At 41.7% G+C, this 14,465-nt stretch overlaps 1 protein-coding gene across 1 annotated transcript; it reads right to left on the bottom strand.

Annotated features, from left to right (window-relative positions):
- Positions 1 to 7,459: 7,459 nt before the first annotated feature.
- Positions 7,460 to 13,984, bottom strand: OSTM1 (osteopetrosis associated transmembrane protein 1). Its single transcript, XM_017739402.1, has 6 exons — positions 13,964 to 13,984; positions 13,530 to 13,644; positions 12,550 to 12,647; positions 11,381 to 11,545; positions 10,455 to 10,620; positions 7,460 to 10,148 (listed from the first exon to the last, which is right to left on the bottom strand). Exons 1-6 carry the CDS (start codon positions 13,982 to 13,984, stop codon positions 10,093 to 10,095), a joined length of 621 nt encoding a protein of 206 aa, XP_017594891.1. The 3' UTR covers positions 7,460 to 10,092.
- Between the last annotated feature and the right edge of the window lie 481 nt (positions 13,985 to 14,465).

Here is a 14,465-nt window from a genome sequence, read left to right on the forward strand (position 1 = left end):
ACCAGGAAACCAAAAACGATGTATTTGGAACAACATGTGGTTTTCAATAAAAACTCCCAAGTTTTTATAAAAAAATATGTGGTTTCTTTTCTTATTCATCACCTCAGAGATAGACAGTCTGTCAGTCTCTTTCTCTTGGAGGTCATGTCTGTTGTATTTCAGGAGCTAGCTTCTCAAATACATTCACAGGTTTTCAGACACGTTCAGCCCGTTTCAGTACAGAACATACAGTGTTACCAGTCATACAAACACCTTGTTAATCCCTGGAGGCTGTATCCAGGCATGGCAGGAGTCAGTTCATGTCCTTGGAGACAGACAGAGTGACATTAGTTTACACCAGGCAATGCTCTGATGTACTGGCTAGCAGCCAAGGAGTTCATGACTTTTATATGTTTCAACAAAAGGCATTGAAAAGAGCTTTTGATATGGTTATTTGGTGAAAGAGATCAAACGTTTCCCCTTTGCATTAATCCGTTTCATGTTTTCAGTATATAAACTAATTTTTAAAAATCTCATCTTGCAGGTGTTCGAGCACGTGGTTTGACAAACAGTTATTTGGGGTATACGTGCTACTGGGGAAACTGCAGAAGAGAAACAGCAAAGGTTTAGGAAAACCCAGCTGGCATAGAAAGTGTGAACAAAAATGACGAGTCCTACCCACAGTGCCAGAGTTGGCAGGCATAGTGGGGACAGGCTCCTGGACTAGAGATGACCCACTACAGCAGCTCTTATGTTCTTCTATGGGCACTGCTCACCTCAAAGCCTGTGCCTGGAAGCTACAGATGCCTGGGGCCTGTGTTTCAGCAACACAAGAAAAGCATGGAAGAAGTCCCACTGTGCTCCTGCATTGTACCAGGCTGCTCCCCCAGCCAGGACCTGCCTGGCCACTCCCGGGCTCCTGCCAGGCTCAGGCAGGGGTGGGTGTTGCCACTGTGTGCAGGGAGCCAGCAGCTTTCCTCCTCCGGGGTGGGGCAGGGACAGAAAGGCTCCTGCTTCCACCTGGGCAGGAGGGTTTGCCCAAGGGTCAGGAGAGGTTGAATTCATTTACACACCACTCACCACTTGTTTTCTGACCTCTGCAGCCCCTTTGTGAGCCCTGGCCCATACTTGTTTATATGAGCCTTGACTATTGTACGTGAGCCAGGCTTAGCTGTTCTTCTTAAAAGCTGTCCCCAAAATGAGATTTACTTCTAAGAAATAACAAAGCCCAGGCAGGCACTCATACCTTCTTCATCATTTCTGGGGTTTTGATTTCTTTTTAAATGACCTCTAAAGTATTTTCCCATTAAAGCAAGGTCTATTTTTAAGATACCAATGTCATCTAATTAGTCATTTTGCACAAGAGGCACATCTGACTGGAATTTATGCTCTTTTTATCCCCTTTTAGCAGATACACGATTTTTCCTACCAGTGAGTAAGATGGGGTCTCTTAGTCTCTCAATCTCTACTTTCTTTTTTTCTCTTTTACCTCATCTCCCCTCTCAGATGCTGGAAGCGAGAACAGTAGAGTCTGTGCAGCCCCATTTCACAGATTGTCTGACTCATGGCACAGGAGCTAAGAAGTAATGCACTCTGAAATCAAGAAGGTACACTTAAAGGAAAAAGAAAAAAAAATATATAAATATTTCAAATCTATTTTAGACACTTTCATCTGTTACTTCTATTTCTGTCTATGTTGTCTTATGCTTATTGTCCTCTCAGAATGAGTTTCCAGTGTAAAAATATGAGTTTCATAATGTCAGACCATGAAGGTAACTCACAGCTTGATTTCTGCCCCAGTCACATAAAGGATAGTGCTATTCCTTTACTGAGCTGTCACAGCTGTGTGAGCATAAATTTTCAGGGGAAAATAATGCAGATCTTCAATCAAAATGATCAGAAATAGAAACCAGAACAGGGAAGAAAACATAGGTTTGCCCAGTTTAAGTGCCTTCAAGATCTTATGGTTGATTCAGAAGAGTTAGTTCAAGCGCAGAGCACACAGGTCACATCTGGCATCCTTGTGCTGAGAGGCCATGTATCCAAATCCCTGTTATGTGTCCTTTTTGCTTACAGACTTCTAGACACAGCAGCAGCAAAAACATTGAGAAAGAGAGAAATCAGGCAGAGCACATCTGTGTATGCTTTGCTTTTTCCTTGAGGTTGCCTACCTATACATAAGACTGATGACTGCTGTACAGCGAGGTGTGCGCTGCAGGGCAGTCATCCCATCTGGAGATAAACCCCCAAGCCCGAGGGGGAAGCCTGGTCCCTGTCCCAGAGCTGTAGTCCCTCTGCATTCTTGTCAGAAAGCACAGGACATGAGGTTTTACTTCTGACCTCTTATTACAGAGGGTTGCTTTCACTTGAACAGAAGTCAGTGGGGATCTGTATGTGTGAGAGGCAGAAATCTGCTCCTGTTCCCAGTCACTGGGGATCAGCTTGTGCACACAGTCTCCTAAGGAAAGTGAGAGAGAAGCCCTATAAAGAAACTAGGCATGGTGGGCCCCTTCACCTGCTCCATTTTTGGAGTGGTTCCTCACTACCCAGCCATTTTGTGAGACAGCCACATGCTCCCCAACAAGGCTGGCACACACACAGCTGCTGGCTCAAAGCAGCCTTTGCTACATGACTCGTAGAGGATGCAGGTAAATATCGCAGATAAAAACAGGCAAGCTTGCTTTGACCATGCTAGTCAAGAGGCAAGCTAAAAGCCAATGAAATTGTTCCAGGAAAAAGAAAGAAAAGAAAAGCTTAATCTTAGTAAAAATATAGTCCCTGAGCACTGGCAGGGTCAGGGTCAGGTTGGGTTACACGTTGTATAAGTCCCCGTTATACAAGCCAAGGCAGGGCAGAGGCTTTCCCAGGACTATTCAATCCTCCTTTCTCCTGCTCAGTTTCACTGTTTCTCCCTCATTCCTTCCTTCTCACTATCCCTTCTTCTGGTGCTTGCTTGGACATCGAACAGGTCAGTCCAAGTGCTTCCATCGCTGTGAGTTAGAAGATCACACAAATCACTTCCTCTTTGAATAAAATATGACTGTGGGAGCCTATGAGGGGGCCTGAAGTTGCTCATGTGAGTGGCAGCAATAAAGGCAGCTGCTTCTCTGTGTAGCAGAAAAAATAAGCGTATTATGCAGTAGGAACTCAGCCTGCTGTAACACAGAGTGACCAGAGCCCAGGGGCTAAATGCAAGCATCATTTAGATCTGTGCAGTTTGCACAACAACAGCGAACAGTGCTGAAGGGGCTCCAGATAACTAAGAAAAAACACACAAGTATTCCACAGAAACATGACTCTTACTGTTCCTCCAGTTTAAACCAGCTGCTGAGGCCAGTGTGTTCCCCTTGAAGCATGCATGTTCCTTTTGGGGCACTCCATCATATTCAACTTCAGGTTCTGTTTTTCCAATAGAAAGTGTCATATCAGTGACAAATTAATATCTTTGCCAACACTCACATGCCCTTTTTTTGCATGCCAGCACTCACCCTTCAGGCAGATAGATGTTCTGAAAGCATCTTCAGATTTGGGGCTGGTTTTTTTTTTAATGGAGCAATGCAAAGTAGGGCTGCTTCCCCTAACAGACTTCCAGAGTGCATTTTCTCCTACAGTAACAGCTTCCTTCAGTCCCTCAACTCTCTCATTACCAGATCACTTTTGATTCTGTTTTCTGATCACCTGGACAAAAGCAGCGTTCACCAGAAATAACATGCACTTTCCAGAGTGAGAACCACCACCTGCATTTGAAAACCTGCTCCAGCACAGTGCAAATGCACTATATTCTTTTATAATTTCTACATGTTTAAGTAATTGCTCTCAACTCAGCACATATCTGCAATACTTTGAAACCCATCTCTCTGGGTTTGATATTCTAAGTTTGACTCCAAGACCCCAAAAAGCTGCTGAAATGTGCTGGCAACTCATCATATTCTTCCAAAGCAAAAGAAACATAATGTAGTACTGCAAACAGAAAATTCATTGCAATTTTGAGAACTATGGAGAATATACAGATGCCCCAGCAAATACAACTTCCTTCTTAATCAACAAGAAGGGAAGGTAATCATCAAAACCAGAGTTTTCATGACAGAGGGAAAGAACAAAACAGTAATCTTAGCCCACTGAAAACCCAGTGGAAGTTTGCCACTGTAGCAGGAAGAGAAGAACACACAGTTTTACCTGGAAACTGAAGAGCTTAAACTTTTCAGACCCGCCCAGTATTATGCAAAAGAACAGACTTTCTATTATACATTACACAATACCGGACAGGTGTATAATGCCTGTACTCTCACTTCCCTGTCTCCTTCTACAAACTCCTTTGAAAGCCTTCTGTCTGTACCACATCTATCTTGGGACTCTTCCTTGCAAAGCCAAGATGCCTGCTGTTTTTTGATGCAGCACAGTAATTTGCTATTCTTTGAAATGCTTGAAAAAAGTTTTTTTGAATAAGTCCAAAGAAATATTCTGATTGCCAGTGGCTGTTCTCTCTGTCTTAACCTAGATCAGTTTGACATAAGCCATTTATTTCACAGTTAACCCCAGAAAAATCCTGAAGGGAGTATAAATTTGTGCATTAATCCTGCTCACTGGTTTGGTTCCACTTAGGTTTGGATGAAGGAGGTGCCACGTTGCAACTCTCCAACCCATATTTACCATTCCAAATGCTTTAACCAAACACCATTCGGGAAGCCTTCTGGGAAGCCAACAAAAACTCGTTATTGCAGAGCAGAGAAAGTCACACCACTGTAAGTGCTGAGCATTACAACGAAATATAAAGCAGCATTAAAGTTGCTCCGTGCTTAATGCAGCGGTTTAAGCAGCTAATCTTGTTTCGGTTGAATGGCATGTTCATTACAGCAAATAAATCAGTAATGTGTAGGATTATTGAAGAGGAAAGACATATTAAACCAGTTTAGGGCATCATATTGATTTTTTAATTTTTTTTTTTTAGTGTCTGATTTAGCTTGGCGTTTTTCAACAGTCAGTTCTAATAAATGCTTGTATAGCACAGATTAAGCAGGTGGGAACACTGCCCAGAAAGAGTATTATGAATAACTTAATGCACTGGTTTAATTGCAGCAATCCATGATACTTACTGTGCTGGCACCAGAGGAGAATTTTCAGTATTAAAAGTTAAAAATTCAACTGAGCTACTAGCGAGTATCTTTCTTTTAATAATTATTTGGAAAAAAATTCCATTATTTTCACCTCAGATAGGAGCAGAGGAAGATTAGAGCTCATGTAATTATTTAACTTATTTCTACCACAACTAATTAAGTTATTGTTAAAAAATAATTAGCATTTACTTGACACAACTTTGTCTCTCTGACACAGCAAAACATTGCAGCAGTGTCCCTGCTGTCCTTGTGCTCGGTCAGCCCTATTCTGCTTAGTCCCCTTGGCAACCATGATGCACAGAAGTGAAAAAGCCCAAACCTAGCTCATACTTCCAGCAACAGGCTCCCCTCAAAGCTATACTCTAGAGTATCCCCATATTCCTTCCCCACAGCGCCAGCTCCCTAGCACTATCCTTGCCACAGTTCAGAGCAGATGCTGGAGGAAACCAGTTTGGAGCAGCACCAACTTCCCAGCAGAGCAAAGCATTGAAGCTGCTGCCATAGCAGAAGAAGATGCTGGTCTGACAGCTCCCTAAGCCCACACCCAGTCCTGGGTACAGACCATGCCAGGAACACTCTGAAAGGCCAGCAGAGATGCTGGTAACCTTTTCTGAGTGCAGGTGTTTGATACAGATATCACACAACCGATTGCGGTCACTGATCACATCACCTCCTGTTTTCTTCCTTTCCATGTTATTTTTGCCTTAGATTAGGTTAGGATCTCCAGGATAGCAACTGCACTTCAACTTTCAGCACAACACAAGGTTATTGTTGCACATAAATCAGCCTGGCTGCCTCCAGCAAGTAGCAACAGACACCCATCACAATGCTGGGAGAAGCAACACTCCAGAGAAGCTGCAGAATTTACTGGCTATGCTCTTCCAGTGTGTAACTTTTCACTCTGGCAAAGATACAGAATGTGCATCCTGCACAAACTTAATGAAGGTCAGGCTAAAAAAGCTTACATCAGTCCCAGAGGGAAAATTCACAATGAAATATGAACAAAAATTGGTAAGTTACCCATCCATTCTGATTAGGAGTGCAGTGATTTTTCTAATCACACATCTTATCATTCCAGAGGAACTCTATATTCAGGGCACGAAAACTAAGGTAGAAATTAGCAGAAACACAAGATTTGACGGTACTTGATTATCTGGACAGAAAGCACCAGAAACAAAACATTAGGAAACTGAAGCCATTTTGTGATTATAGCAGTTATTTAATGAAGATGCAAAAAGCAGCCATTACACAAAAAAAAAAAAAAAATAAAAAAAAAAAAATCTATTTTTGGTTTCTTTTAAAGAAGTCCCTTGTTTAGTGCTAAACAGGAGTCCTCACTCAGCTCAAAATAGAACAGGAGCTTTGTAAAGAACCTTTGAACCAGGATTATTTCAACACCATCACACAATCCGGGTCCCCTCCCAGAAGAAAGCAGTTGCTTTTAACTCAGAAGCAAGTCCCTGTTGTCATCCTGTGCAGGCATCCCGCCACAGAGCAGTGGGGGACTCAGGCTCAGCCGCACTGCATCCATACCTTACAGTCCCCAGCCTCGCTTCCACTGAGAAGCCAGAGCATCCCCCTTCCAGCTCAGTTGCCATCAAGGTCCCATTCATATCCTCTGTTCTCAGGATCTTTCAACCACCTGAGCACTTCAGCAGCCTCTCCCTGCGTGTGCTTACAGACCCCCATTTCCACACTCTCATACTCTCTGAACCTCTGCTGCACTCATCAGTTGAGCCCTCTGCTCTTCCCACTTGCCCTTTTCCTGTGCCGATTCCCCTTCAAGTTTCTCTCCCAAGCATACAGGCAGCCAGAACCACGCCGGATCGCGATTCCTCCCGCCTTCCTGGAAGTGCCTTGCAAGAGACACGCCGAGATTTTAATTTGCCTTTGCGCTACCCACATCCCACCAGCAGAGCACAAGGCCTCTGCCATCAGGCGAGACACCCGACTCTCCATAGTGAGGCACTGCACTGCTGCTTTTTAAACCCTGCAGCCCAGCAGCGATCCAACAGGGTAGGGTGCCTGCTGAAGCTGTGTCAGTGCCGGCAACCAAAAGCCTCCCCACAAAGTCAGCAAGTTAACCCCACCAGCCTTACTTCTTCTGCACGCTCCCCCATGAGACTCAGTTGCCACTAACACGAGCCTTTCCATAGAGTTCAGGAAGCTTCGACAAAGCTGAAACTCCACCCTCTCAGCAGTTGCCGTTCCGTAACTCAGCACAGCACTGCTTTGAAAACATCTTTCTGGTGCTGTTTTCCTGCAAACAGCATAACGAAGAATAATAAGCAGGTGCTTCTGAACACAAACCCAGAACACCAGGAGTATAATTGCTTCATCTGTAGTAGTTTTAAGTAACCACACTGTTCACTGTTTATTGACAATCTTTATTAGAGCTGACTTTGCACGTTTCCTAGTAAGTATAAATATGAATCAAAGTGCTACCCCCCACAGTAAGAAGTCTTTATTTCCACAAAAAAGATACAAACAACCAGTATTTCAAATTTTATGCTATTTAATACACATAATACCAAAAAGGCAAAAAATAAAGATGGAAGACTAGCAGCAAAAAAGAATTCTATTTCTCTTTCAACAGTCTGTGTGCTTCCACATTTCTCTAGCAAATAGAGTATAAAGAGAATTCAATCAATTTATATATGAAATACCCTGCCAAAAATATAACACTGTGTAAAGAAAGTTAACAGTAGAAAGTTGGGGGAGGAAGGAGAAAAAAAAAAGGAAAAAATAGTAGCTGTAACATTAAAAATCTCAAGTGTAAACTTTGCTGCTACTTTAAAATCAAAACCAACAAAAGTCACATGAGTATTTCCGTTTGGCTTAGGAGCCAGGAAAATAAGAAAAGCTGATTTTTTTTTTTTTAAAGTGCTTAACCACCATATCCAAAAGTAATGACTTCAGACCTACTTAACATGAATGTGCTCAAAAAGCCACTGCTTACAGTATAAAAGCTGTCATTCTGAAATGCTGCACATACAAACTGGCTTTATCTGCACGAATGAAAGATTCCTTTGAACAGCTCTCAATCATATGATGTCCCAAATCAATGTAATGCTATTAGAGCAGGCAGCTGAATAAGTACCAGAAAGTTGAAGTTAAAGAATAATAGATGTAAAAAATAATATTTTTTTCTTAAAAGGCAGCATGCGTCTCCCAGCCGAACGAAAGCACTGTTATGCAATAAGCGAGAGAAACAGAGTTTTATACCATTGTTGTAAACTACCTAACACAAAGTGACTGCTGATCTAGTAATTCACATGTTAAACACAGGGACATAGATACTTCTTTCTGATAAAACACAAAAAGGCAATCATGTGGGTGGGACCAATTGCTAACACCGTATTTTACTTATTATTAAACATACTGTGTAATAAACTTGTTAAACTTGACTTCAAAACCAACAGTATGTCCTAACAGAAAAAAAAACCCCAATGATTTGAAGAGCTTTAGGATTGTTTTGTTACACTGTTATATATTTATTTGAGCCTTAGTGCAAAGGAAAAATTCAACATTATAGGCTCCAAAGCAAATCAAATAAATACAACTATTTCATGGGACATTTGATGGACATCAGACACAGATTCCAAGAGAAATTTAATTTTTTTTAGCTGTAATGACCATTTTTTTATATCTCAAGGTTAGAAAATACATTTAAAAATTGGAGCAAAGACTCTGGCATTCATTAACCTCAGGTACAGCTACAAATAATTTCAACCCCACCTCTCCCAAATCAGAAATACAAGAAACAAACTGGACTGCCACTATTGCTACAGCCATTAAATTGTGCCCACAGCCTGACAGCAGCACCACCCATCCCCACAGTTATTGCACGAATTTCTCCATCAGCTTTGGAGTTCTGCAAGTTTGAATTTGTTTACATCCATCTATTTCACAGGAATAATATTTTTAAACTATTTCTTGAAAGTCATCAATTCCCAACACAGTATATTCATGTTCTTCAGAACAGTTTTTAAGTTAGTGAACCAGCAGGTTCTCTTACTGCTAAAACACATTGCCTAGAAAACACAACTTTTACCCTACAAAGTTCCTGTAAACACCTCTGCATTAAGCCACAGCAAGCTCCAGACCAGGAAATTCAGCATCTCCAGTGACTTGACTTTACCTCACTTCTCCTCTACAAAAACATAAAAACCCCCAAAACATTAGAATTAAAAAGGACAGGAAATCGCATAAATAAACAGGGAGTGAAACCTTGTTACCCAAGCAGACATGTAAAATTAGCCTCTGAAAATGTAAGATTTGAAAAGCAATTATTTTAGTGGTTAAAGTGTGGATAAGACTAAATAATAATAATAATACCAGTTTCAGAGAGAACAGAATACTGTAGCCATCAATGATTACTATTCAAGTCCAGCACTGGCAGTTGTGCTGCTTTTGTTGCCATTTTAAACACTATATATTACCACTTTCTCTGCATATTTCATGCCTCTTTTTTAACAGATGCCAGCAGCATGACTTTTCAGTGCTATAGGAAAGATGGGAACTTTTTAAAAGGGTTCCTTCCATCTCAAGTCTTAATATTATGTGGAATTAAAAATAATGTTTTAAGCAGAAACATCCAACATTATTTCAAATCTTGTCTATCAAAATCACCTCAAAAATATTCAAAATCTCAGGTTTTTGTGGAACAAATATAGGAAAATACCATGCAAGAAAAGTGTAGCTATTCTATTGATGTGAAGTACAAAAGCTTAGAAACAGAAAAACACCAGCTTCAGCCTGAGACTGGAAAAAAAACACCACAGATTTTTCAAAACCAGAGTCCATACAGTGTCACACAGCCCTGCCTTGTCATGTTTGTTAATATCCTCGCTTAGAAGTCAGACAGCATTTTGTTTAACTTGTGTTGCTCTGTATCATTACACTAAACCATAATTAACTCCTCTTTTGTGCCGGCCTCATTCCAACACAATTGTATCCACTGTATACCAGCAGCAGTTCTCAGGTTTTGTTTTGCAGCTCAGCTGTATTTTTCTTGGATGTTCACAAGACTGGCATTTGACTGGATGCGCTTGGCTAGAAAGGGAAAAATTATATGAAAATTAAACACAAAGAATTCCACAAAACTAGTCTCTCCACTCCCTCTATTTATCCGACACAGACTTGAAAACAGCTTTCTGTTCACGTCCAGAAACTTTAATGAAAAGATATGGCTGAAGCTCTTTACTACCCTTCTTCAGGGGACAGCAGCAGACTAATAGTTGCTATTAGCGCCGTCAGCACAGCTGCAGGCGGATCTGGCTGGGCCCCTCTCCCACAAGAGCCAAGCAAATCCCTGGCACCTCCCAACTCCAACAGTGAAATGCCAACACCACCACTTACGCAAAATGAGTATCCGTTTCTTCTGCTTTGAGTGAAGGAAGCTACTAAGATAAAAAACAATAGGTAGGAAGAGAATAAAGGATGAAACTGCAATCACTGGGACTGTATCACTGCAGGGAAGAGAACAGTTGAAAGTCCTGCTCCAAAGCTTCCGAGTGATGTTCATCTAAAAGGAAAACATAAGCAACCCATGAAAGCAAGCACGTGCATTTTTTCTGTGCAGCATGGCATGGCAAACACTCAGGCCTCAAGACATGCAAGCATTCAAATATCACCTCAGGAAATTGCACTTGAACAGATCTCCCCCCAAAAGCAAGCAAATCCCTGGAAATGTTGAAACAGACTATTTAGATGGAGCCAAGATTTCACATCAAAACTTTTACAAGCTTCAAGAACATAACTATACTCAGATACATATAGACATGGCCATATGCCTGTTTCCCAGAGAGCTCACTGACAGTCTGTGGAGACAGGGCTAATCCCATGCTTTTGACGAGCACTCCTTCAGCCCGGCCACTTAAACCCCACAATATACCAAAGCTTTTCCCAAACATATGTTGTCAATGCGTAATAAGGAATCAATTAATACACCAGCTAGAACAATAGCAGTAAATCCTCACATTAAAAGCCAGAAGATTAAGAGATTTATTTTTTTTTAATCCATCTCCTTCACAGTAACAAGAAATGAAAGTGCAGCTACTCAAACTGGAATGCACTCGGGAGATCAGGAGCTTCAGTCACGCTCCTGTGGCACTGCCTGAGGACAGGGCCCAGCAAGACAGCCCCACCAAGCACCTCCCACCACGGGACACCAGCCTGCCAAAGGCACGGCTGCCCCTACTGCCCCCTGCCCAAAGGAAAAGGCAATCCCTAGTAAGACAAGCACAAATGGCTCAGATTAATAAAGTGTATTAACAAACACTTACTGCATCTTCCACGTCGATACACAAATGTGCGGAGTGTGCAGATTCACCACCTTGCCTGTTCATCCTCTGCAGGTGGTTATACAGATCATTCAATTTTGTGTAGGTTTCGTTGCAGTTTTTACACACTTCCGTGTAGTTATTTGGTGACAGATCAATGGCTTGCCCCTAGGGTTATAAAACTGAATGAATGACAGTTTAAGGCATTACAAAAAAAAAAAAAATTGGTTTGATTTGTTAGGCTGCTACTGCTGAGCTACATTGACAGGGACAGGCTGTGCCATGCTAAGCAATCCTTTCCATTTGTGGCCTTCAGCACTCCACGAACGCAATACAGGACATTTGAAAACGAAACTACAATCTCTGAAGATATTTCAGCCCAGTAATGGCTGTACCAGCTACCCACTGACCACTGGGTTAAGTTCTAGTTTAACCCCTCTAAGTTTTCAATAGGTCAGTCCACACTGCTCCTGACCAAGGCCTATAAAGACACATTTCCTAGAAAGCATTAAGAAAGAAGCAGACAGTTTCCTCAGAGATTGTCCCATGCCCACTGAAGTAAACCCAATTTACTACTGAATGATCCTGAAATCTGGCCAGTTTCTGACTGAAATGGAATATGCCATTTCTTAGGCTATATAGGGCATTTTCTCTGAGGACATTACTACATTTATTTCACTAAGGAAGTTATATTGTCTTTGCAATATGGCCAACCTTTAACTACAAGTAATTTTAACAGTCAAAAGAAATGTTACAAGAATTTAAGGCAGCTGGTCCTTCTGAGCTAGTCCATATTATCAAAAGGATATTTAAAGATTGAATTTCTATGTAAAAAAGACAACAATTCTACGAAGCAAGAGAGACCTACAGCATGCAGACATGCTGGTTTTTACTACGTAATTATCAACTATTGTGAATTCAGAAATTTTGATGTGAAGCAGCATTGCAATTACATACAAAATGAAGTCAAGGTGAGTATCAATTAGAATTAATTTTAGGCACTCAGTCTGTAAACAACTGCATTTTACTGATCATGGATTTATCTGCCTACAATTCACAAACTCAGCAGCAGTTTATTTGCCTGGTCTGCATCTGCAGTTTATTCAACATAAATAAAATTTTTGTAGCAGTTAGAGGATTTGGTGCTTCTCTTAAGTACACAGCATAAATACCTGGAGGTTATGTTCAAAACATGTCAAAGATTTATTGAATAAATCCAGGAATTCTTCAGTAGAATTTGATAATCCCTCACTGTTATTCTTTAAACAATCTGTTGAAAAGAAAGAAATACATCAGAATATTTTAATTTCTAACATTTCCACAGCCAGCAAGCCCCAGACACTCCACTCCTGCTAAAAGAGCTCTCAACTATAAAGGACAGGTCTAGTCAACACTGCAGTTTCCGTATCTGCCTGCCATTGATATCTCAGACCTGCTGACCTAATGCTTCATCGAGAACACATTTCAGAATTAATTGGCCTTGATTAAGTGAAAGATGAAGACTATCATCAAGTGCTTTCTGAAGAGGGAGACTGAATTATCTTTGGACTTCGAGATAAAACAAGACATTACTTTTATTTCCTAGCCCACAAATCTGGCTTTGCCCAGCAACAGTAACAGCCATTTTGCAGAAGCAGAAGCACCAGCAGAGGAGATGAAATGGAGAGCACCCAGGAAACAGTTAGACCATGAACACACCAGTAGAAATCACAGCGTAATTATTATTCTTTAAGACAAGAGCTGAGCTTTTTACCAGCCTTGAGGGAACTCTGGGGCTTTTCTCCCAGTCATGGGCTCAACCCCATGTTACTGCTTCCATCCGTCCTACCCTACTTCAGGTGCTCTAATCAGACAGACCTTTAAAAACAATAGTATTTGGGGAATTTAGGAGTTCAGCAACAGCACTGTGAGAGCAAGCCAACATCCTATAAAATTCTCCTGAAAGTAGTAAGCACCATCAGTAGTTTTCCAACAGACTACTGCCCTCAGATTTTGGCCCTTACAAAAGAAAACACTCTCGGGGTGGCTATAGTTCGGGATTTGTGTGTCATCTACTGGCTGCATTCAAATAAACACATACAATTCTGATCTGTGCACATTTTAGGGGCTACGTCATCACAGTAGCACGAGAGCTACAGAACAAGTCACGTACTTGCGCAGTTGGCTGCCTCCCAGGTTTCATTGAAGAACTCCGAAAGGGTCACAACTATCTGCAGCCTGTCTGAGGTCAAGATGCTTTTGGCACAATTGTGGCTCTCAGTGGAATTCTAGAAATAAAAGGAAACCAGAAAGGAAGCAAACAAGTGTTAAAAATACAAACGGAAATTTCTGAAATGTATTTTACACAAGCGCATCTAAAACAATCACAACACATCACATGGATATTTCTAGAAAAGGCAGAACAGAAGTGATGGAACAAAAATCTTTTGATCCTCCAATTCATACTGTGAGCAACACAGCTTACTGTACATAATCTCTGCAGATCTACTAGGGCTGCATGCAAGTCAGTCAAAAATACATGGCAAATAAAAATAACCAAAAAACCACCAAGCATACAGACAGGACTTTCTCTGCCAGGTGGCTTACATTCATCCATTCCTGGGCCATGGGCCTGGGAGCCAGCTCAAGGCATGTGCAGTCAGAGGAGAGGACAGGGTTGTTCTCATTAGACAGAAGGGATAGTTGAAGGAACTGAACCAGCAGACTGGCCTCAAACAAACCAAACCCAAGCAGAAACAGCCTCCAAAACCGCTGCACCAACATAGCCTATCAGCAGCAAACTCCCCCCCAGTGCAGCAACACCAGGAACAGAGTGCTCTGTGGAGCAGTGCCCATGCTCACTCTCCCAAGCATTTGACCAGGCCAGGCTCTCACCCTCCCCAGACACAGGTACCAAGCTCATCTGTCTTAGTGAGCCATTCAGTGCACCCCATCCTCAAAGCAGGCTCTGCCACAACTCTTAGAGCAATTTTTTTCTCTGGACCAAGCTCATAAAAAATGCACAGTGACTGTAAAAGCAGTTGCAGAATAAACAGGAAGTAGTCTGATCAGAATTCAGATACAGAACCATGACCTCCAGTCAGCTGAC

This window comes from Corvus brachyrhynchos, unplaced genomic scaffold (genome assembly GCF_000691975.1).
Source record: "Corvus brachyrhynchos isolate BGI_N302 unplaced genomic scaffold, ASM69197v1 scaffold14, whole genome shotgun sequence".
In the NCBI taxonomy this organism is placed as follows: Eukaryota; Metazoa; Chordata; class Aves; order Passeriformes; family Corvidae; genus Corvus; species Corvus brachyrhynchos.

Bases quoted from the DNA above. Each gene is read 5' to 3' on its own strand.
- OSTM1 (XM_017739402.1), bottom strand. From the start codon at position 13,984: ATGGCCCAGGAATGGATGAAT. The intron at 12,648-13,529 runs GTACGTGACTTG...TCTTTTCAACAG, and splicing joins GGAGGCAGCCAACTGCGCAA to ATTGTTTAAAGAATAACAGT. The intron at 10,621-11,380 runs GTAAGTGTTTGT...TTTTCCTTTTAG, and splicing joins GTATCGACGTGGAAGATGCA to ATGAACATCACTCGGAAGCT.